Source organism: Sitophilus oryzae, unplaced genomic scaffold, assembly GCF_002938485.1.
Source record: "Sitophilus oryzae breed Bouriz unplaced genomic scaffold, Soryzae_2.0 scaffold_637_pilon_pilon, whole genome shotgun sequence".
Classification (NCBI taxonomy): domain Eukaryota; kingdom Metazoa; phylum Arthropoda; class Insecta; order Coleoptera; family Curculionidae; genus Sitophilus; species Sitophilus oryzae.
The window spans coordinates 160,189-186,032 of record NW_022147237.1 but is presented as its reverse complement, the minus strand read 5'-3'; the positions used below and the strand labels follow the sequence as shown (position 1 = coordinate 186,032).

The window sequence follows — 25,844 nt, the reverse complement described above, 5'->3', positions numbered from 1 at the left end:
TGAAGGACGGTACTTGCTTTGTTTATGAGAATTTTTTCATCCTTCTCCACTATTGTCATATGGCTATATCAGCGGCAAAACCGATTAAATATATTCCGACCGGCATTTCCATTCTGAGTAGGCTATCATATAAGATATTCCACAATGTGGGTCCAAGTATGGAACCTTGGAGTACACCACTGCTCACGGGTATTTCTTTGGTCTCACCTTCCGCTTCTATAATAAGTTTCCTATCTTAAGGTATGATGCTAGAAAAGCTATTAGGCCCTGGTCTATTTTTCTCTGTCTAAGACTCTCTAATATTACTTGCCATGACGCGCTGTTGAATGCGTTTTTCACATCCAAAGTTATTACCGCGCATAGTCTTCGGTGAGCAGCAGAAAAATCCTGTGCCTCCTCCGCTATTTTGAGTACTTCTACTAAGGCATCCGTTGGTTGTTTCCGTTCCCTAAAGCCAAATTGTCTTTCTGAGAGATCCCCGGTGCGAGCCAATTCTTTCTTAAGCCGGTTTAATATCATATGTTCTAGAAGTTTACCTTCGACATCCAGTAAACATATGTATGAGGATGGATCTTCTATCGTTTTTTCATGTTTTCTTAACAGAACTAGCTTAGCACGCTTCCATTCTTTCGGAAATTCCTTGTTAGTAGCTAAATGGTTGTAGACGGTTAAAAGAAATTCTGGTTTGATTTTAACTACTTCTTTTATTATTTCTGCCGGAATATTTCCTGGGCCAGGAGCTTTCTTATTTTTTAACTTATTTGCTGCCATTTGAAGTTCTTCTAGGGTAAAGAGGTCAAAGTTTACCACTTTATCAACATTAAAGTGTACTGGTTCGTGAGTTGGAAATAAGATAACTAACTATATTTTCTACTACATTTATAGGTAGATTTGGTCTAGGCGGGTAGCACTTCAACCTTTTTATAGCTATTCTATAACCATCTCCAAATATATCCTGATCTACTCTATCGCAAAATTTCTTTCCAACAATTTTTTTCTGATGTTTTATCTCATTTCTCAGTTTCTTCTTGCTGGTGTTATAGTCTTCTCTTATTTGCTGCATTGTTTCATTGTGCTCAGGCATATTTGGAAAAGGCTCCATTTTTATAGTATGGCACTTGGCTTTCCTTGTCAACAATCTTCTTTTATGTATACAATCCTATAGTAGTTTCGATATTTCCGCTGTCCACCAATATGCAGGTGTTTTGCCTAAGAAATGTCCTTTTTTTGGCAGACATTGGTTACATAGACCTACAAGTATCTTAGAGAGGTTCACAGCGGTGTAAACGTCTAACGATTCCAGTTTTGATATTTCCTGGGACAGTTTTTCTTTATCCAATTTCTTGACGTTCCAACCACTAGAGGATTTACTTATTCGTACAGGATTTCGGTCAGCAATGTCATACATTATATAATTATGGTCGCTTAAAGATTCATACTCACTGACTTCCCAGTTCGTACATAGAACATTTTGGCTTGAAAGTGTAAGGTCAAGGATAGAAGAACTTACATGGCGTTGGAAGGTCGGTTTGCTACCTTTATTTTGGCAAATCAAGTCATTTTCAGCAAGCCATTCTGTTAATATTTTACCTCGCTTGTCCGTGAATTGCATGCCCCATTGGACAGACTTTGCAGTAAAATCTCCGGCTATGACCACCTTTTGTTTTTGACGTGTGATAAGAGTGCCAATGTCATATAGAATTTGTTCTAGGTCTTCAATTTCTTTATTGGGTGATGCATAGCAATTGTATATTGTCACTGAGTTGGTTTCGATGTAAGAAAATCCTCGTCCTGACCCGTGTTTTTTATGATTATCTTAGGATCAATAATTTTGCTGTGTTTAGTTCCACATCATAAATCCAATCTTTTCTGTCTCTAATTGATTTTCGATTTGGTTCACAAGTAAGTAGTATTCTAGACCCTGTACTTTTTGCAGTAGCCAATGCCATGTCTAGTGCTGGTACACTTCTATTCATATTTATTTATAATATTTTAATTTTTTCGTCTTTAGGTTTAATTTGTTTCCCTTCTGCCCTCGGGTCCCTTCATTTCTGATCTTTTAGGACAGCTAATATTTCCGGACTGGTGACCATCCGTATTACAAGATATGCAGAAAGGCTGGTTTTTGCACTCGCTTGCTTTGTGACCCTCTTTGCTACATATCAAGCAAAGATGCTCTCTGCTAGGACCCTTACAAAACTTTTTCGTATGCACGAATGTCCAGCATCTAAAGCAACGGGTTTCTTTGATCCTTTCCTGTATTTTACAATTGGACTACCCAATTTTAACCGTACCATTTCTGATGAGATTGTTAGCATCGGTATCACCCAAAATCCACGTTGCATTTTGTTTCCCTCCATATGATGGTCGTAAAGCTTTTACTTCTATATATTGCGGTTTAGCACCAATAGCTCTGACAATAGCCTCTCTTATCTCATGCTCTGTCGTCGACTCGTCCATATTTTTGACATGTAGTACTTTCTTGCTGACTAAGACTGTAGCTTTAACATCTGGGAGTTTTTCTTGTAGTTCTTGTTTGAAAACCTCTGCCTTTTCTATTCCATTTCGGATGGTAAGGATAAGATCATTATTTCTAGATCTTTTTAAGTCTCGTATTTCTACTCCCAATTCAATAGGATTCACTGCCGACTTAATCATTCTCAGCAGATCTGCGTAGCTTTTACCCTCCATCTTTATAAGAAGAGCGTCCTGTTTAGGCCTAATGCTTATATTCTCCTTTTCTACAGTGCTCTGGGCTCTTCCCCTATAACTCTGAGTTATTTTACCAGGCTTGTATATTATTATTTATATATGCGTATCCATTAGCAGAAATTTCAACATTCTAAGTGTTATTGTATCTCCTTCGACGTCCGGTATCGCTATACTTATTCTGTTTTGCGTTACCATATGCTCTTTTACCGTCTTGAGGGACTTAAAGAGAATTTCATCATTATTGTCACCTTCGGTAATTGGATAATATATTCATGTGTTTGTGTTACATATTTTACCATTGGCATCCGGAAATCCTAGGGATTGTGTCATCAATGCTACTTCTCCCGGACTTTTATTCTGGCTCTTAAAAGGTACTTTTGCTCCAAAACTTTCTATTGCTTTACTTACAGATTTATTGGCTGATTCAAAATCAGTTGAGCAAGGTAGTATGATATCGTGTTCCATAGGTGCATTCCAAATGAATTCCTGGGAAGTTTGTGGCTGCTGAAAGATGTTACTGTCCCATTCTTTATCTTCCACCGACTGAAAAACTTCAAAGGTTTGTAGTTTAAACTGCTGCTTTCGGATGTGACGCATTTGGGCAGATTTGCATTCTTCACATTTGTCACTGTAGCTTGTTACCGCCATCATTTCATCATCATTCGGAATGGTATCCCTTAGTAGGATATTCTAAGTACTCTCTAATTTGAGCGGATTTTAGTTTCTCTACCAGATAGTTTAACCTGCTGCTTACATCGCTAAATTCCTTTTTACATTTATAAGTTTGGCTAACAATCTTTGCCAGTGTGTTCACTTCCCTGGTTATACTATCGATGCTTCGTTTTAGAATCGTTCCTGCATCTTCACTTTGTCTATCTACTTTTGGCGAGAGTAGCTTCCACTTCCTTTTCTTTGATGGATTCTCATATCCACTATCATTTGTAAAGAAACTTAAGCTGGAACAGATAGTGTTCTTGCTCTAGGTGGCGTTCTCTGTATTGAATCTCTTCGCCTAAATGGGTCACTCGCATTTGCAGTTTCTACTTGTAGGGTCTTCTCAACAAGATTATTGGACGAATCTTTGCCCCCAGAATCCGTGGGGCAGCCTACTAACGTAGGGAGGGATTCTCGGCATTCAGCCGTACCCTCCTGGGGTAATTCTGTTTCCAAATTCGACATTTCATCTTTCCAATAATGGTTTGTTCGAGTGACCTTCTCTAGACTGGTTGCCGTCTTCGTGGCTATTGAGCCCAGTCTGCCCTGGTATCTCTCTTTGTCTGACTTCTCCCCTTCGACCTACCCGGCAAGGGTGGCCCTACTAGTAACATCTTCCCCTACGAGATGCGAGACCTTGACATTGGTGGGGAAGCTCCCGGCCAGGGCACCGGAGGGGACCCCTCTTGCGCTCTGGCTAGGTCTAAGGAGCATCTCAATGTCTTGTCCCTGGCTGTAGTGTCGTGGCCAGGGAACTGCATGAAGACATAAAAACGATGCCGGACGGGACCTCCTTCGGGACTTAACGTCCGTCATACCGTAAGTCTCTCTTAGGAGAGACATGGGGGCTTTGGCTTTACTGTCTGAGCCGCGTGGATGAGGTACCACTATAAAAACCTCCCCAAATCCTACGGTATAGTGCGCGCCAAAGGGATGGATGGTCGGGGGGAAACCCGACCGCTAGCGACTAACCTGGGATACCGGGCGACCTTCTAGCTCATAAATGCCTAGTCACGGTATTGCGGGGCTCTGCCGTGATGGTCGTTTCTTTCCCCTGCTACTCGTGGGATCATTATATGGACCAAGAAAGTAAAACCCAATGACGAGGATGGATCAAACCGTCCCGATCCTTCTCCCTAAGGAGGAGGAAACTAAGGAGCGTGGGACTATTCCTACCCCAAACAACTCACCTCAGCCGGATCAGGAAACAGAGGGGCCCAGATCCCTTCGCCTGAGAAGGCAGAAGGTGAACCTCCTTTTCGGGGTCTCCAAGCAAATGGAGAAATTATCCCTGGAAAGAAAAGGTTTGCAGGGGCGACAAGAAAGCTCCTCTCAAGACTTCTCCAGGGCGGAATGCCCTATGAGACCGCTCTGCAGTCGATTCTGCAGCGACAAGCGGAGAAACAAAGGGCACAGATAAGTGGGGGTACCTCTTCCGGGAAGAGACAAATCAACCCGGAGGAGAATAAACCTCACACTGGTGCTCCTAATGCTAGCAAGCGCATCCGCTCGGATGCAAGCACGCCTGAACAGAGCGCTAAGAAGCCTCGTAGGGAGGGCGCAAGAAGCTACGTGGAGGCCGCTGGGGAAATAAGGGTTGGAGTAATCCGACCTAACCACCCAGAGAACAGCCTATCCACCGAGCAGAGGAAGGACTACAGGTACGCTTCCAAGGCTGCTCGATTCGGCCTTGATGGCTGCTTGTAATCTGTGCCGACGAGACAATGCTGCGTGGTTAGAAAGGATGGTCAACGACCTTTCGCCATGGCAGGGCATGGAACTCAGGGCAGTAAGGGGGCGGGATATACCCAAGCCTCATGTCTGTACGGTCTGCATTCCCGATGATGAGCCTGGAGAACGGCTCAGAGGGGATGTGGTGCTGAACAGACTTAGAAGAATGAATCTTAGCCTGCTAACTCAGGAGTGGAGAATCCTCCACCAGAGTGATGCAGGGCCTGGACAAACCTGGACCTTTGCGGTTGATGAGAGATCCATGGATCTCCTTCGCCGCAACGGATTCAGGGCCTACTTTGGGTTTGGGCAGATTACCTTCCGACCCAGAGATAAGGAAAATGAAACCAATACGGAGCAGACCAGGGCGTCAGTCTCGGGAGATGGTGGGGACCATCCTACAGCCTCTCGGGTGACGACTGACGCCACGAGGTCTGGCAACACCCAGAGGGAGAGAGCTGGAGGCAAAGTAGTAGCACGGAAAACCCGGCCATGAAAGGGTCTAAAGCTAAACCCTCTGGAGCCTCGGGGAAGCCTGGCAACTCGAGTGGGAACAAACCCACCCGGAAAGGCAGGCGGAACGAATGTGGGGTTTCCCACCAAAGGGGACGTAGACCCCCTGATGGTGGGAGCAAAACCTAAATTTGACTACTGCAGGGATGGCTGCAGCAGTCAAATGTATACAAATTAACCTGCAACATGCCAAGGCCGCCTCTAACGTCCTTGGCAGAAGGTTCAAAAAGGAAGACGTGCATCTCGACTTCATTCAAGAACCCTGGGTTAACTCAGGCCGCGTATGTGGCCTTGGGGACTCAGAGGGTAGGCTAATTACCGCCCCTGGAGTAACCAGACCTAGGGCATGCATTTTAGTAAAAAAGAGCGTGCACTCTTTTAACCTTTATAGGTTCTGCTGTCAGGATGTGGTGGCGGTACATATCAAGATCCCAGCGGGGAGGAGCGGAGGAGGAGTGGAGTTCATTGCCTGCTCAGCATATTTCCCGGGAGACAAGACAGCGGATTTACCTCCTCCAAGAAAGTGAGAGAACTAATCTCCTTCTGCAAGAGGAAAAACCTACAGCTGGTGATAGGATGCGACGCCAACGGCCACAACGAGGCATGGGGAAGCACGGACACCAACTTCAGGGGTGAGTTAATTCTTAATTACTTAATAGGTGAAGGGTTAGTAGTTAATAACATAGGCTCCGAACCAACCTTTGTTACTTGTAACAGGAAAGAGGTTTTAGACATTACGGTCAGCTCTAATTACTTGAGCAATAGGATATCCAATTGGTGGGTATCATCTGAGCCATCGTGCTCGGATCATAGACACATACAGTTTGAAATAAGCGTAGGTGAAAGCACTCTCCTGCAATATAGGGATCCTAAGTGCACAGATTGGGAAGGATACAACCGCTCACTCGTGCATCTGCTGGAACCCACAATTGCAAAAGTGAGAGATCGCGACGAGATCGAGATTGCAGCGGAGCAACTGCGATGTGCAATTATAACGGTTTATAGTGAAAACTGTCCACTTAAAACAAAGAAGGATAATAGAAAGTCCTCTTGGTGGAACAACAAACTGGACAAAAGAAGAAAAGAAGTGCGGCAGCTTTTTAACCGCGCTAAAGTGTCAGGTAACTGGGAAACTTATCGTGCGACGTTGGCGGAGTACAATAAGGAGGAAATAAGACGGGCGAAGAGAGAGTCCTGGAGAAGGTTCTGTGGGAGTCTGGTCGATCTACCTCAAAGCACCAGAATTCACAAGATTCTCTCAAAAGAACCAGTGAATGAGCTAGGGACGATACAGCGCCCCGACGGTAATTTCACAGAGTCCAGGAAAGAAACGCTACAGATTTTGGCCCAAAAACACTTCCCAGGCTGCTTGATACTAGGTGATGAAGAGCTACCCCCCCCGATACTCATGCGTCGTAAAAACCGGCCCAAAAAAGAGGATTGGGAGATAGCGAAGAAAGTAATCACCTATAGGGAGACTAAAGGGGCGATCGAAAGTTTCGACCCATTCAAATCCCCAGGAGAGGACGGAGTGTTTCCGGCCTTATTGCAGAAGGCTGAGAACATTATCGTCCCTCGCTTATTAAGAATTTTTAGGGCAAGTCTGGCATGGTCACACCTGCCAGCTGACTGGACGAGAGCAAAGGTGGTATACATACCGAAAGTGGGGAAACAAAACCTACAACCTGGCTCATATCGACCAATAAGCCTTACATCATTTCTGCTGAAGACTCTGGAGAAGATATTGGATGGACACATTAGGGGGAGGATTCTTACGTCTAATCCCCTGAATGTCCGACAATATGCTTATCAACAGGGAAAATCAACAGAACTGGCCCTCAACAATTTGGTAGGGGAAATTAAGAGTACCTTTGATCGCAAAGAAATTGCGGTAGGGATATTCCTAGATATTGAGGGAGCATTCAACAATGTCACCCCTCAATCGCTCCTAGGCGCTGTGAAAGCACGAGGAGTCGAAGCTACCATAACTGAATGGATTGAGCAAATGCTCAAAAATCGAGTAGCAACGACCTCGCTCAGTGGTGAGTCCGTTAGGTTTGTTCCGGGCAGGGGATGCCCGCAAGGAGGAGTTCTCTCTCCTCTTCTGTGGACCCTGTTAGCGGACGACCTGATGGCAATCATCGATGCATACGAGGTTGAAGCACAGGCATATGCGGACGACCTGGTGATCCTAGTAAAAGGACACAAAGAGGAGGACATCTCCTCAAAAATACAGGAAATCCTAGATGCAATTCACGGCTGGTGCACACTGGAACAATTAAGTGTAAACCCACAGAAAACCGTGATCATACCATTCACCAGAAGAAGGAAAACAGACAAACTGAAACCGCCCATTCTTCTTGGTGAGACAATTCCGTTTGCGGAGGAAGTTAAGTATCTGGGATTAAACCTGGACAAAAAACTTAGCTGGAACTCTCATCTGGAAAAAACATCAAAAAAGGCTTGCTGTGCTCTATGGGCATGCCGCCGAATTTGTGGTAGAAACTGGGGATTAAACCCCAAAAATATGTACTGGCTATACGTGACGGCCATCAGACCTATTATCACGTATGGTGTAGTTGCCTGGTGGCAGAAAGCCAACCAAATAACGGCAAAGAATAAATTGTCGAAACTACAACGACAAGCATGTTTAGCGGTGACTGGTGCCTTCCATTCCACGCCGTCAAAAGCTATGGAAACCCTACTCGATCTACCTCTTCAAATTCTTTTGGAAAGAGAGGCGAGATGGGCTACATATAGGTTTCTAAATATAGCACGAGGAAGCCAAGGAACAATTATGTTCATACAAAACCGGCTAGTAGAAGAACTACAGTCGGATGAGATTATGGAATGATCTCGGATCTTACACCACCAGTCCAACTCTTGACGCGCACCTACAACGTCCTGTTTCCGAACAGGGACGAGTGGGATAAGCCGGGAAACGGCTTATTACATGCGGAAATGTGTTGGTACACGGACGGATCCAAAAACGAAAAAGAATCTGGCGCAGGAATTTACTGCAGCAGTCCAAAGACTGAGATCTACCAAAGTCTTGGAAAATACACCACGATCTTCCAAGCTGAGCTATATGCTATTGAAACATGTGTGCAACTGCTGGTAGAACAGCAATACACCGGGAAAACAATATGCATATTTTCGGATAGTCAAGCTGCGCTGAAAGCACTTGAGGCAACGAAAAGCACGTCTATGACGATTCTTCATTGTAAGAAACTACTCAATATACTGGGAGATAGGAACAAAGTGTCGCTAATATGGATACCGGGACATGTCGGCCTAGAGGGAAATGAACGTGCTGATTCCCTCGCCAAAATTGGTGCAGGCTCGCCATTCGTGGGCCCAGAACCGACACTTAGCGTTCCTAAAAATCTCGCAAGAGACAGGCTCTGTGAATGAGTTAGGGGTGAGGCATGCCAAGAAAATCCTAGCAGGGCCATCCAAACATGGAACAGGAGAACTCCTAAAGGCCGGTAGGAATGGAACGCGTGTGCTCACTGCAGTGTACACGGGCCACTGCCGGCTGAGATCTCACCTACAGAGGACGGGACTGGTGGAAGACGCCGAATGCCGACTCTGTATGGAAGATGATGAAACAATGAAGCACGTTATGTGTACCTGCCCCTGCTGGGAGCAGGACCAGGTTTGAGATGTTTGGCAAACCCATGCTAGACCTATCAGACCTAGGAGACATATCGCCCTCAGACATAACGGCCTATATTAAGAGGCTGGGTCTTGAGGATGAACTTTGACGCTCTTGTAAATTAGAGCTTGTAGAAACTGAGCCACAATAGGCCCTCGCGGCCTCAGTGGTCACTGCTCTCACTGCGTCACTGCGTCACTCACTCCTAGTCAAAGACAATACTAGTAACATGGCTGCTGACGACATAGCTCTCAGGATCTTAGAAGTACGCAAGCCCCACCACCAACGCCAAGGTGGAGATACCATCGGGGGGATGATTAATTACATATTTTCCAAGTAAGAAATGTATAACCTAATCTTAGGGTTTAATGAATAAGTACCTAACCTAACCTAACCTTATGGTTTAATGAATAAGTACGAATTGACACAATTAGTAAAAAATTAAAACGATTTTATTATTAGTATCAAAAAACGACCAATAGTTGAGAGGCGAAAATTTCCATATGCGCAATGGATAACATGTATTTTAGTCAATTCTTGGCATTTTACGTGCCAGTCTGCTTTCTCGAAATTTTAAAGTTTTCCAATAGTATTTTTTTTTGGACAGGCTAGATTTGGGTAATATGTGGGGAAAATTTTGGTATTTTTGTTTTAAAATGTTTTAGGACTAATAATTTATAGCGATATTGCCATGGGTTAATACTATAGGATTGGAATACCTATAAATTGGTATTTTAGTTAAAAAATTAAAAAATACAATTTTTAAAAAGATTACATAAAAGATAATACAAATTCTTTGTAAAAAACATTGATTATTTTAACCGTCGCTGTCAATTTGGAATTATTGGTATCTGAGGCTGTGACCAGCAAATTGCAAGTCCGAAATCTCGAGAACTTCAATAACTAGACTTAACTTTTCGATTGATACCATTCTCATTTAGTACGAATGTATTCATTCTCAAAGAAAGGTATCTTTTCAGATCGAACACCTTGGCTTCGTCACTGAGTAGCATTTTTTGTATGACGCAAATATGTTTGTGTTCCGGTTATTAGCGAGAAATGAAACAACCAGATAATCGTCTTCTTTACAAACTAAATTAATTTTGTTCAGAGCTCTGTCCAAATAGATTTTAAAGAGTGTAGGAAATAAGCAGCATCCTTGTCTTTCTTCTTTTGCTGCGTTTAAACAGTTGGTAACCTCATTTCCTAACTTAATTCGTGCAGAGTTATTTTTATAATAGGTCTGTGTAGCCCGAATCAACATTGGATAAATCTCTTAAATAAGTTTTTCATCTCCTTCCATAGTTTGAAGATAGGTATACGATCGTAAGCTTTTTCCAATTCTATGAAAGCAACCTGTGTTTCTGCTACGCTGTATTCTTTTCTCTAGAGTGATTTTGAGGGTAAAAGCATTGTCCACAGTTGATCGTCCAGCTCGAAAACCCGCCTGTTCTTCTGGCTGTTTCTCGATAATATCCTCTTTGTTTTTGTTTTTATTTTTGTTTTAAAACAATCAGCCTATCTAAATTATTTATACAAGGTGCGTCTCAAAAGTGTAACTTATTAACTTTTTATTGCTTCAGATAAAAAACGAGATTTGGTATGTTAGTATATGACATAAATTAGGATTGATTGACGTATTCAAGTGTTTTTGGACACTTCATGTTTTACCGGCAATAACTACAACTTTTGATTTTTAAATGGCACTTTCGGTATTTTTTACTTTATTCGGCTTGTTTCTGAATAGAATGACATATCATGTGTCAACTTTTGACATTATTGTTTAATAAAAAATCGTATTTTAAAATTCAATCTAGAGTGCCATGGCTATGTTAAAAATACTAATTCTTAATCAAGGAGAGGTGGAAAAATAGATTTGATCGTCTAATGTTTTAGTGTCTTGTCCTGGCCTGTTAGAAGATGCTCAAATCGTATTTTTAATCCTATCTCAATTTTTTCAAATGGAACGAGGGTGGCTCATTAGCATATTTGGAAAAAGCATTTTTTTACGAATAATTTGATACCACACACTTGGTATTTCGAATTAAATTTTCGTTATATACCGCACGCTATAATTTGAAAAATATGCGAAAATGTTAAAAAGTTGACATATTATATAATATGTCATTCTATTAAGAGTGTTATTTTCTATCGAATAAGGTAAAAAATACCTAGAGTGCCATTTAAAAATCAAAAGTTGTAGTCATTTCCAGTGAAACAGGAAGTGATCGAAAACAATTGAATACGTCATTCAATCTTAATTTATGTCATAAACTAGCATACCAAATGTCGTTTTTTTAACTGATACATATACTACACTGATAACATATTACTAATTGGCATTGTAATTGTTCCATGGCAGGAATACAATTAAAAGTTACAGAGGACAAATTTATTTTTACTAGGTATACACTTACCAATAATCTTCAATGAGGTATTTGATATATTTCACTTCTATCCTATTCCTATAAACTAATCCATAATTATTTCGTATAAACCCCACCTGATGTTTGACACTACCGTCATCACGATGAAGTTGAAAAATATCATGCCATAGAAGATATACGTATTTGTAATGTACTAATAATCATTTTTGATAGAGCGATAATAGTAAACAAAACACTGATTTAAAACGTTAAACGATATTTAAAAAACGATTTTTATCTTATTTTTTTTTATCAATTTTTAATTAACGATTATAGAAAGTTACATTACCTTTTGATAACTTGCTATCTATTATATATGATATAGATGCAGCTCCAGCACTCTCTCCAAATATTGTTACTTTATTTGAATCTCCACCAAAGTGTTTAATGTTGGTTTGAACCCATTTAAGCGCTAGTAGCTGGTCTTTTAATCCCCAATTCCCTGTTGCTGCGTTGTCTTCAGTACTATTCAAATTTTTAAAGTAACTATAAGCGTTAAATATCAAATTAAAGATAAAAGAGTTTATTGTACCTTAGAAATCCAAATACACCCAGCCTGTAATTAAATGAGACAAAAATTATGTCTTCGTCTAGGAGATAATCAGGTCCCCCGTTTCGGTAAGCTGATGATCCACTAACTAATGTTCCACCATATATCCAAACCATAACAGGAAGATTGGCGTTGAACTATAAAAATTAATTTATATTTTTAGGAGTTGATTGTTGGATTTTATTTATTGTTGAATAATGTCGATATAATAGAAAGTAGCAATACTTTTATATTTAGCCCTCTAGTATTGGCCTGGATCATTTTAATACCCCACACGAAATTTTATTTAGATATCTTTGTGATGCGTGTGTGCTAAAAGATACGAATAGTCTCAATCGCTTCACGAACATTTTAGAAATATTTTGTTTTTGGATGTTGAGGAACAATCAAGATCTAATGAAGTAGATGATTTTGAAACATTCATCATTATCATCATCATCATCACCATATTCAGGGTATTCAACAATTATGGTGTAGCATCCCTCACATATTTAGATACTCTCTTTGTAATTTGGCTCATTGTTGTGTATTGCTGGCTATGCGGTCCTAAGCTATCACTGTAATTTCCTAATATCATGGTCCTATCTCAAAATTTGTTCTTCTAGATCTGTTAATTCCTCGTGGTTATTTCCAGCATATTTCGTCATATTGAGCGTTATGCGACCGTTGTAGTTTTCTTATAATGTTCTATAAAAAGTTAAAAGTGTCCAGATTTCGCACGCACAGGTCATGACTGGTAATACACATTGATGGAATGTTTTCTTCTTTAAATGAAGTCGCATTTTAGATTTGAATATGATTAAGTTTCTTCCATAAGTACTCCATGCTAACTTAATTTTTTTGTTTTGATTTCTGGTAGTAGAGATCTCGAACTGTGTATTAGTTGCCCCAAATATATCGATGCTTGAAAGGAAAATGACTTATAAACACTACTAAGTTCCACTTTTTTTCTGCGTTATTGGACTACTTTTGAGATTGATACGATTATTTTTATGTCTCTTAAGTCAACCATTAATTTTGAAGAGAATCTGAACTTTTCTTTACCAAGCGACCATTATTTTGCCGTATTTCAATATAGTGTTACTTAGCCTACCTACCCAGTAAAAATATACCCTTAAACCTATTTAAAGTGCTGAAATTCTTTTATATGTGGCGTTTATCCTATTTTACCTCAACTATATTATTCAAAAATTATGCACTTAAACTGTTCTTCCTTTATAGTGACAAGAAAGTAAAACTACTTAAGTAATTGTACTTCAATTAAAAATTCGAACAACATGGCGCTTATCCTGTTTTACCCGAGAGTAATTCCTAGCTTAGTGAATTTTAAGCTATTTTATTTGGCTATTAAGCTATTTTAATCTTAAAAGAATCATGGGCCCGTTAAGACATTCTTGCAGTATTGAAGGTGTGAGTTCGGGACTGTCGCTTGGATATCCCTACCTTCGTTGTTCTGACGTAATTAAAGAACGATAGCTTAGTCCGCTTAGTCGCTTAGTATGCTAGTTGAAATGGTAGGTTAATGTTGTCACAACGAATTTTCGAAAATACTTGACAAATCTTTCGGCTGAAGTGAAGTGAATCAGGTAACTATAATTAGTATAGTATATTTTATTATTTGGGTATTCGTTTATTTGCTAAATCACAATATTTACACGCTTCACTAGTTACAATATTAAAATCGCTGTGTTTAGAGTTCCGATACCGATATAACATTGTTGCCAACAGTAATTTATGATTTTGTACCCCAAAATATTACAAACATTCCGTTAATCGCGTATCTCAGTAAAAACGTTGGACGTAACAAAAACGTTACGTTTCAAAAGCCAAAAAACGGGTAACATTATTATAATGGATCACCCGGTTACAAGAAGTCTGGCAAGCGTTATCGGGTACCTTTTACTAAGGAAATTTATAAATATAAAAATTTTATAATTACTTGTTATTTTACAAAGAAAAGGTAAAGGAGAAGGGTAAATTTTGGCCCTGGCATATTGTTATTCTAACAGGCAAATTATTGTTTTTTTTTAAAGCAAATTTAACCATTTTTTTGATAAAGGTTTAGTTTTTCTAATAAATAGTGTGTTTTTAGAAAATAATGGATAACACTAGAGGAAAAATGTTAGTAGATTTAGCCAAACGCTCAGCAATACCATGCGAAAGCAAAGAGAAAATTCGCAAAAACCTTTTGGAGGTAATCGACAATTACAAGGTAATTATGATTGCATTTGTTAATAAAAACAACGTATTAAATAAAGTGCATAAATTCATAGAAATAATATTATTTTCACTTGGGGTTTCAGGAAACTCCTGAAGAAACATGTTCACCTGCTTTAATTTGCGAGAGTATAGTAATATCTACACAACAAGAACAAACTGATGATGATAAGGTAGAGGTATTGTGAAATAATACCTGAAGGTATTTTAGTTTACATTTTCTTTTCAGGGGCTGACAGCAGTGCTTATGGATCACCAACAAATTGATGTTGAACAGTTTGGTGAAATAGAATATTCTATCACAGAAATGACTGATTATGCTCCTCCATCCACAAATATACCAGAACCGGTTATCTCAAATAATTTACCAGAATTGCTAACAAATCAACCCGCTAGTAGTTCATTCCTTCATAGTGAACAAAGCCTCTCTGAAACAAACGATAATTCAAACAGTCCTGGTCCTTCAACAATTATAAAAAAGAAATCACTTCGGATTTGTGGGAAGGGGAATCTGATTCTTCGTCTAGATACTAAAAAAGTACTTATGAGCATATGGAAAAGAAGCAGAAAAAGAAAAAGAAGCAAAAAGATGGGAATCAAAAAACAGATAATGAGAAGACGGAATGTATTATTGGAGAATTGGGTAGTGTTATTAGAAAAAAGAATAAAAGGACAATGAAAAAGAAAGCCAGACAATCCGGCCAGGAATACACAAAAAACGACGGAACTTTAGTTCCTGCAAAAAAAACTAAAGCCGAATCCATGCACTGGTAAAAAATGTGGCAACAACTGTGAAATTGTGACTGAAGATAAAAGAAAAATGATTTTTGATCATTTTTGGAATCTTTCTTCAGAACGCCGAAAAGACTGGATAGTCGGCTTGACGCAGAAATTACCAGTTAAAAAAAAAAGATCTACCGGATCAGAAAAGCGACAGTCAACCTTTAAGTATTTTATAAACGAAGGTGAAGGCAAACGCGAAGTGTGCCTTCAATTCTTAGCTAGTACGTTGGATGTGTCACAAAAATTTATTTACTATACAATAAGTAACGCATCATTTGGCTCTGCGAAAGAAGATATGCGAGGAAAAAAGCATTCCACCAAACAAAACCAAAGAAACCACCAAGGTTGCAGTACATAACTTCATTAAATCCCTTCCCGCCATTCCCTCCCACTATGCTCGAAAAGATTCAAATCGTGTTTATTTGCCGCAGGAGTTTAAAAAATTGTCTAATTTATATCAAATATACAAAAAGGCCCACATTACTCAAGGAATCGACGTTGTTGGGGAGAGAGTGTTTAGGAATATTTTTAACACAGATTACAATATTGGATTCCATATACCTAAAAAGGATAAGTGTCTCCAATGTCTCCGATTCGAGAGGTCAGATATCACTGATGCAGATATGCAGCAAGCCAAGATAAAGCATTTAGCCGAAAAAGAGCATTCCAACAACCGCTTTAAAGCACACCAGAATATTTTCAAAAGTGAACCTGGAACTCTATGTGTCAGTTTCGATTTACAGAAGGTGCTGAATACGCCCAAAGGCGAAAGTATGCTTCTATACTATTCGCGAAAGCTTTCGGTGTATAACCTTACATTTTATGAGAGTGACACAAGTGAGGTATTTTGCTACTACTGGGACGAAGTAAATGGGAAACGAGGAGCCAATGAAATGGCAACTATTTTACACACTTATATTAGCATGGCTGACGAACGCGAGTCTGTTACTCGTTTACTCTTGTATTGTGACTGCTGTCCTGGGCAAAACAGAAACCGGACGATTCTAGCTATGATACATGCGACCCTACAAAATTGCAAATGTATTGAAATTATCCAAATAAACTTCTTACTCACCGGACATACATATATGCCCGTCGATTCAGTTCATGCTGTAATTGAGAGACATACAAAACATTCTATAATATGGGCTCCTTCCCAGTGGTACACAGTTTTCGAAACAGCAAGACAGAATCCAAGGCCCTACAAAGTGCAATATTTGACCTATAAGGATTTTAATAAGTGGGATACGCTAGCAGACAAATATTTTAAAGGAAATCTCTCAGGAAAAATAAGCAAAATCCGTGTATGCACATTTAAAAAGAAATATCCTAATAAAATAATAATTAAAAACTCTATGGATACGGAAGCACCAAGCGTTGAAATTGAAGTTCAGAAAGTAAAAGTAACTCCAACAAGTTGTTATAAATCCGCTATTCCCATATCAAAGCTAAAATATAATGACTTACTTAAATTATGTACGAATAATGTGATTCCTGCTCTTTTTCACAACGAATATGTCAACATTCCTACTGCTAGTAACGTAAGGGATACATTGGCTGAAACAGACATTGAGGATGAATACATTTTCCAAACGTGAAAAGTTTTTTTTCGTTTACCCATTATTGGTTTGTTACAGTAACGTTTTGTTTTTCAATGACGTTTTTTTTGGTATTTTTGCTGTACATTTTTAGCCTTAAATGCCTTTACCAAAGATTAAAAGTTTATTTTGTTTATTATTAGTTTGTTTCTCCAGTTTTAAGGCTTGAAACTGAGAAAGTAATTGTCGTGTATTCTGTATCTTTTGCCATGTTAAGGTAAGATTCAAAATATTTTTGTAATACCTTTGAAATAAATACAGCAAAACTTATTTAGCCCCTTTTTAAATCCCTGATTTGTTTATAGACATGCGGTTAGTTATCTACATAGGATATTGTCAATTTGTTGTATGATAGTTATCCCGTTTTTTTTGTCTTGCTATCCGTTTTTCACTGGACACTTAACTTATATTACCTGCTACTAATACGAGGTCTTATTGGCGGTTAAGACTTTTTACATCAATTTGTAATTTCTAATTATTCGATTTAAGTCTTTATACTTGAATTTGTTTTAATGACTAATTTGCTTAACCGACCTTATCTCGGCGTCATAATGAAATATTGATTATTTGAAGCAAAGATGATAAAAAGAATAACCCAAAACCTAACATATCGCTTGCAGTTACCAAATTTATAAATGACATTAATAGTTATGAATTATTTTCAAAAAAAAAGAAATAAAAATCGCTCTGATATAAAACCAATAAATTGTCGCTTAGAACCTTTTTCCTTTCATTTCATCGATATATATTTTTCTACCATTTCCAGTGTTCTGTCTACTAGCTAGTTGTACATTATTTTTTGCTAAATTCATTTTGAGACCTACTTTATTGCTGGCTGTATTTAGTTCATTAATTTGTGCTTTTAGTTCTTCAGGTCTATTTGCAATTAAGACTATGTCATCAGGGAATCTTAGATGGTTAAGATATTCTTCATCTATTTTTAATCCTTTGTTGGTCCAGTCCAGTTGACGGAAGATTTATTCTAGTGGTGCTATTTTGCATTCCCATGTCGTACTTCTTTACCAGCTAGGAACTCTTTTTAGGGGGGTATTTTATATATCATAATCGTATGAACGAAGATGACGAATTAACTAACTACTGAACATGACGATGAAAAGGAAGAGAAGTGCATATTATATAAAGAGGCAAGGGCCCAAAATAAATTCTGATACTGACAAATAAATTTCAGATAGTATTACCAGAGAATCGACACTACTATACAGAATTATTATAGGCGGAAAAACACACCAACTAACGAGTTGGTGTGTTTTTTGTTGGTCTACAAAGAGTAACGGCTCTTTGCACAGTGTCACAATTTGGTATGTTTTGAGCACACACAAATATTCTGTAATCACTGTTATTTGGATTAATTTTTTCATTATTATTAATTATTTTTGATTTTGAATAATATTTATTAATTTGTTTTTTGCGTTTGTTATATATTTTATGTTTATATTTGCTATTTGTAATGAAGCTAATAAAAAATTGTTATTTTGATTATCATATTATTTTATGTCTTCACCCTAACCCTAGCAACTAGCAACGCTTAAGACCTGTTGAATTTAGCATGCGTCAGCGCGCGACCTTTCGTGTAACAAATAAAGCGCGACCTCCTAAAGGTTAAAGTTGGACTGTATAACCTGTAAAAACCCAGACTGATTTAATAGTTACTCAAATCGAGGTTTCCGCCGCCAGAAATCTGCCGCCAGAGAAAGGTCTGTACAATATTTAAATACTATAATAACGCTATTCAAGGCCGGCCAGGAAAGTAAGGTTAATGTTTGCAGTGACAGCAATACATAAACTGGCACGAACATTACCCATGCGCCAGAAATCGTGGCTGCAGTTGGAGCCCCGCTCATAGTAGACTTCGATTATGGTAAATTAGGCTCAGGTAGCCCCGAGTTCGAGCATGCTGTAGCAAACACTCTACATTCCTCAGCAGCACCTAAAGAGCGGGGATGCGCGGGGAGCAGTCGGTGAGCAAACCCAAAATCATCGCCAACGATTCCGAGCGGCCAGCGGGGTTTACCGAAGCAACCATCAAGAGTAGGACGCGCCGGTATTCCCTAGGGTCTCGTTCCCGCGCTAACACTGGGTCGCCTATAAATCAGAATACATCGCGTAATCATCTCGACGATAATTACATTATTATTGGCTGCAATTCCAAAAATCTCGCATGCCTAAAACCGCTTATCAAGGTAGCCTTTTTACATGTTTATAATTATATCCCGACACAACTCTTGATGATATGAGTGATTTTCTAAAGCCATTTTTTTCAGAGGTACAGGTGGAACCACTAAACTCAAAGTTTCCTAAATATTATTCATCGTATAAAGTTACTGTCAATGAGAGCAAGCTTTCAGCTGCCATGTCGCCTATACTATGGCCTACTTGCACATATGTCAACCGCTTTTTTCATCCCACCACTTTAAAACAACTGGAGAAATAACATGTAAACTTAGACGTGAGTGTAAGGCATTAAGTGTACTATATATTAATATACGTTCATTAAAAAACAAAATTGGTTAGGTTAGGTTAGGTTAGCTAGAGGGTTATCTAACTGATAAAAATATTGATGTATGTATTTCGGAGCACTGGCTATCAGAACACGAAATAAACACAATTAGTGTTCAGGAATACAAGTTAGTGAGTTACTCTTGTATAAGTAAAAGAATGGGGGGTGGCAGTGCTATATTTATTGTAAATAATAAGAATCTTAATCTCTCAAAATGTAATTTATTGTGTAGTATCGACAAATGCATTGAATTTTTCAGTGTAGACTTTGTGGACTGTAACATAATTGTAATAGACAAAATAAAATACTAAATCACCACAATACACTTTCGCTAACCATGTTAGCACAATTATAATCATCTGCTGATGATGCTAACATGGTTAGCGAAACGCGCGTCCAGTATAAAAGTAAAAAATGTTTTGGTGTATTGTGGTGATTTAGTGTTTTATTTTGCTTGTAACACCAAAGGTTCCAACCCTCAACTGTAATAATTGTAATATCAATGTACCGATCACCTTCTGGGAGTTTTGACACCTTCTTGGATACTCTAGAGGGAATTTGAACAAAAATTGATAAAAAGAAAAGAATAATCCTTGCTAGAGACTTTAATGTTCACTTTGGGTCAACCAGCACACAAGCAACTCGTTTTCTAGAACTCACCCTCAGTTCTGGGCTTCAGCATGTAATACATGGACCAACTCGAGGTACCTCTTGTTTGGACAATGTTGTTTTAAGCGATAACGTTATTTTGGGTTCTGTTCGGGTAGTAGAGATGGCTTTGGCTGACCATAACAGTTGACAGTAACATGGACAGTTGGTTGGGATCTCCTTCGATGGGGCGCAATCGGGAACTGGACCGGAAAAAAGGGTATGTAGATCATTAACACAAAGGGGTATTAATCTATTTTACAATCTTTTAGAACAAGTATCCTGGGATATCACTGGTCAGAGCAACATGAGTATAGATTCTAAATTTAATAAATTCATGGATGTTATAAACAATGCCTACCCCAGTTCCTTTCCAGAAAAGTTATTTACTGTTAACTCAAATCAGGCTTACAACAATGCATTAATGGTGAATTAAGAGCTAAAAGAGATTTTATTCATTTTCTTGAGGAGCTGAAACAACAACACAATATCGATGTTCGTAAAGAACTAAAGAACTGTAAAAAAATGTATAACCAGAAAATACGTAAAGCAAACATTAAATTTAATAACAATTTGATATCCAATTCTACTAATCCAGCAAGAAGTGCTTGGAATATAATAAATTCTCAAAATGGCGAAAGTACAAGTAAGCTTACACTTGAAACCTGTTGTACTATAACTCCGGATATTTTCAATCATTATTTTGCTAATGTTGTTCTTGATCTGGTCCATGAAATCCCAGTTTCGGATTCAAACCCATTGGATAACCTTGCTAATATAGTGCGCCCCCATGCTAGTTTTGAGTTTACAGAGGTTACTAGCAATGAGACCAGAGACACTATAAATTGTTTAAAAAACAAAATAAGTCGGGATTCTGCTGGTATTAACGTTAGAATATTAAAATCAATAAAAAACATTATCTTATGAAAATATTTTTCCATCCGTTTTAAAAAAAGGTACAATTATTCCAATCTACAAGAAAGGAGATAAGAGTCTGCCATCCAACTACAGACTTATCTCTATCTTACCTATCTTTTCTAAAATTGTTGAGCGTTGTATGGTAAATAGAATCGTAAACTTTTTTGAGGACCAGAATCTTTTTAATGAATTCCAATTTGGGTTTAGAAAAAACAGAAACACAGGCCAAGCAGTCTCGGCTCTAGTCTCGGATATCTTGGAGACTATCAATTTTAAGAAATTCGATATAGTTTTGTTCTGTGACCTGAGCAAGGCCTTCGACTGTATGGACGATGGTATCCTCCTAAAAAAAATTAGAGCGTATAATTTTTCGCCAAAGAGTGTGGAACTGCTGGGATCTTACTTAGAAAATAGGTGTCAAAAGGTAAGGGTGGGGTGTGTGGAGTCTGTGGAGACTGTTAAAACATTGGGGTTCCACAGGGCTCCATACATCCGGTTCTCTTCCTAATTTATATAAATGATTTACCAGCAAGTGAGGCTTCAGCAGGTTTTACTTTGTTCACAGACGACACTACAATAGCCTGTAAAAGTGAAACACTCGAAGAATCTTTGGAGGTTTCCTGGAGAGCGCGGTTGAGGGCTAGTGATTGGTTTCATGCAAACAAGTTGGTGCTAAATACAGAAAAAAAAACAAGCAAATAATATTCTCTATGAGAAACAATTAAATTATTTTAAAATTCCTCGGGGTTTGTCTGGATAAGAGGCTTCATTGGGGCGGGCACGTTGAAAGGGTTTTTGGAAGTCTGGGCAGCAGCCTTTTCCTTTTGCGAAATTTAGCTAACAATGTGTCGCAAAACACAATGAAGCTCGCTTACTTCGCCTTTATCCATAGTCATATTCCATATGCCATACAAGTATGGAGTCACTCAGCTGCAACCCACAGGGTTTTTAGATTACAGAGAAGGGCTAAAAAAAGCTGCTGGCCGGTCTTGGGCACAGAGAGGACTGTCGGACCGCTTTCCGGTTTCTGAGAATACTGGCATTGTCATCTCTTTATATTGCAACCTACTAGATTTAAGGAACAACATAGACCCATGCACAACTCACAGCGAAGTTCATGACTATAATACACAAAACAAGAATAATATTGTAACAGACTACTGGCGTCTAAGGAGTGTCAGGATGGTCCTGGGTATTGGTCTGTCAAATTCTACAAACTGCCTGAATATTTTAAGAATTTATCAAACAAGGATTTCAAAATTAAATTGACATTTTTAACAGAAAATGCGTTCTACTCGGAACCCGAGTACCTTTCTTTCAATTTCTCTGGCTAAGATATCTTTTAATATGTTTGTGATTTGTGAATGTTAATGTGTTAATTTTAACTGTAATGTTCTGTTTTTATTATACAGGGTCCGGCAATAGTGCGTCGGGCATCTGTAGCTCCTAGAATAAAAAACTTGGGAGTTTTGTTTAAGTGCATACCTAAAGTACGTACTAGTATGTATTTCAGGAAAATATTTTAACTTCTATAGGGTGGCTCAAAAAAGTATGAGTGGATCGGGATGATTTTTTTTAAATTGAACACCCTGTATATTATTGCATTTCTGGCTTCCTTTCAGATCACTTTACATAAACCTAAGACATGAGTAAATATATTTCGATAATTTTAGAGATATTAATAAATAAATAAAAATTATATATTTTTCAGCCTTTCTTAAAAGAATTATTAATAATACAAGAACTGTCCTGAAATCAAAACTGTATTAGATATTTACTTTAGATGATCTGTACTTACTTTGCTATAAATATGGAAATCGTAAATCATACAGGATGTTCAAAATTCTACGCCAAACTTTCTATAATATAAAATAAATTTTCTTTGTTTTTTTAAATGGAACACCCTGTATATTATTTTTTCAAAAGATGGAGAATTAAAAAATAAACAATTTTTGCATTTAGAGTATTTCAAAATTTTTAACGGTTTCGTAAATATTCCCGGTTTTGTATTTCATATGGCATTTTCCACAGTAAATTTTTATCAAAGCCACACCCAATGATTTTTCTCTCGTATTTTACCATTGAAAGCGCCATATGAAATAATACTGCGTGTATCCGGAAAACTATCGAAAATTTTGAAATACTTTAATTACAAAAAATGTTCATTTTTTAATTCTCCATCAAATAAAAAAATAATATACAGGGTGTTCCATTTAAAAAAACGAACTAAAATTATTTTATATTTTTGAAAGTTTGGCATAAAATATTGAACATTCTGTAAGATTTACGATTACCATATTTATAGCAAAGTAAGAACAGATCATCTAAAGTAAATATCTAATATAGTTTTGATTTCAGAACGGTTCTTGTATTTTTAATATTTTTTTTAAGAAGGGTTAAAAAATATATATTTTTCATTTATTTTTTAATATCTCTGAAACTATTGAAATAGGTTTACTCATATATTAGGATTATGTAAAGTGATCTGAAAAAAAGCCAAAAATGCAATAATATACACGGCGTTCCATTTAAAAAAAGTCAGCCAGATCCACTCACACGTTTTTGAGCCATCCTATAGAAGTTAAAATATTTTCCGGAAATACATCCTGGTACATACTTTAGATTTTCACTTAAACAAAATTCTCAAGTTTTTTATTTTAGGAGCTACAGATGCCCGACGCAGTATTGCCGGACCCTGTATATGCTTTACATATTTATTTCATTTTACTTTGTATCTTACAAGGCTTGATAGCATTGACGATTGCAAACCTTAATGGTAATTTAACATGAATAAAGAATTTTGAATTTTTGAATTTTGAAAAAGTACACCTTAAAAATATTCAACAATTATTAATAAATTTGTTATTAAATAGTAAGCCAATTTTTAAAATGCAATCAAAAACTTTCGGCAATATATTTTTTAATCGTCGCAAATTGAGAAAGTAATTTTTTTGGTAATTCGAAAATGGCAAAGATTTATAAGACTTAATTTTTGATAAATTTGATAAAAGCTGGTACTATCTATTTTTTCATCATTCTTGATTGAACATTACACATGCAAAACTAGCAAATCATTAGTGGGGTATTACTTATATTCTAGAAGTTATGACAGGAAAACCCAGTTAGCTGCAACAAATGGATATGTAAAATCCATCAACAATGGCCTAGCAAATGAGAGCAAAAAAAAGAGCCAGTTCTTTAGAGTCTCTTTTTTGCTGACTGCCAAGTTGAAGACTATTGAACTGAAGTGAATGAAATTGGAAATCAAAGCAGTAACACAACTGCAACTTTGAAAGAGCTCACACTTGCTTCTCTTAAATAGGATGGTCTGAAGTCTTAGTGAATTCCAACTGGTATGTCAGGATGGTGTGGCAGTTCATTGATACAAATATAATAGAATAAGCCTAGCTATACTTAGACATCCCAGTTGAACAAGCCGGTTTCAGACCACAACTTAGCGGTACCGACCAAGTATTATTCCTCACTACTTACATCGAAGTCGGTTTTCAAAGAAAACTAAGGAACTCTGCAGTATTAATTGATCTGTCAGCAGCTTATGATACTCTCTGGAGGGAGGGAATGATCCTTCCTTGTAAACTCAGAGATTAATAGAGAACATGCTTAATGACAAAGTATTTCAAGTATTAATGGGATCAAAAATCAGCACAACCAGAAATTTTAAGTATGGTCTGCCGCAAGGATTGGTACTGGCGTCTGTGTTGTTGAGCCTATATGTATATTGCAGATATGCCGAAAACTACATCAATATAGATTGGCTATGTGGACGTCTGGGCACTAACCATCCAAACACAATCACTGGAAAAAGTCTCAGAAATTATAACTGAATACCTCGAAATTATGGGAATCTATTTCGAAAATGAGGACTCTAACCTAAAGGTTCGAAAACCGAAGTATCCTGTTGTAATGAAGTCCCTATATTTTTTTTTATTTAATCTGTTAAAGCTAGGCGTGAGCATAAATCGAGCACGGCAGGATAACGCGGCGCGAAAGTATTTCGCTGGTACACCGAGGAGCCAGGGTTCGAAGCTGCCTTGGGACATAACTTTTTATTTTTTTTTGTTAATATTTGAATTGTAAAATATTTAAATATTTGTTTTTTTAATCACCAGAACGGATAGCGTTTGTGGATTTATGAACCATACTGTATATAAGTAGAATTTGATATGTTCATTTGTTTTGAAGGATTAGGGTAACAAATAATTCTTAGATAGGCTTAGTATGGTTTATTTTTATTTTTAGAACTGTTATGATAGTCTAAAACCGAAAAATATTTTTAATGCTAAAAATTATTTGCTGCTAAAATTGTGTTAAATATTTCGTCGATTTGCATAGATACGTTGAAGTTTTTTTTTGGTACAAACAGCAGATGGTTTTTGTAGAATCGACGGGTAAAAATCGTTTTTTTGTACTGTAAGGAATTTTGATGGGTCGTAGAACGATGGTAGCCGTACGTGGTTCGTGGTTCCCGACGGGAAAGATTATTTAAGAGACGTCTTCGTCTCCCTGCTGGGACTGAGTTCCGGTGAATTTTATTAAGTAAACCTCGTGAGTTTAAGCCGATTCTGATCCGTTTTTTCATCAGCGATGCTGTAAAAAATTGATTTTTTGAGTTTAAATAAGTAAAAGTACCGTATCTCCGTTTTTGGTAGTGATTAAGTATAAATCGTGGTCCTAGAGATTTGATTTTAAATAAGTATAAACCGTATTTCTGATTTCTGAGTATAAATAGTTAAAAACCGAGCGTTTAAGTTTCTTTTTTTTAAATACTACCTGACCGTGAATAATTAGTGGGACCGAATTCCGGGCTGCTGTAGGCGATCCAGACCAGACCGATTCG

The 25,844-nt window shown here is 37.8% G+C and overlaps 1 protein-coding gene across 1 annotated transcript in view; it reads right to left on the bottom strand.

Moving 5' to 3' along the window:
- The window catches only part of LOC115887754 (pyrethroid hydrolase Ces2a-like), a 79,959-nt gene that overhangs the window by 34,600 nt on the left and 19,515 nt on the right, over positions 1-25,844 (bottom strand). The window contains exons 4-5 of the mRNA XM_030907241.1: positions 12,287-12,441; positions 12,044-12,219 (exon numbers count right to left, since the gene is read on the bottom strand). Of these exons, the coding sequence (XP_030763101.1) occupies positions 12,044-12,219; positions 12,287-12,441 (331 nt within the window). The remainder of the gene's footprint in view (positions 1-12,043; positions 12,220-12,286; positions 12,442-25,844) is intronic.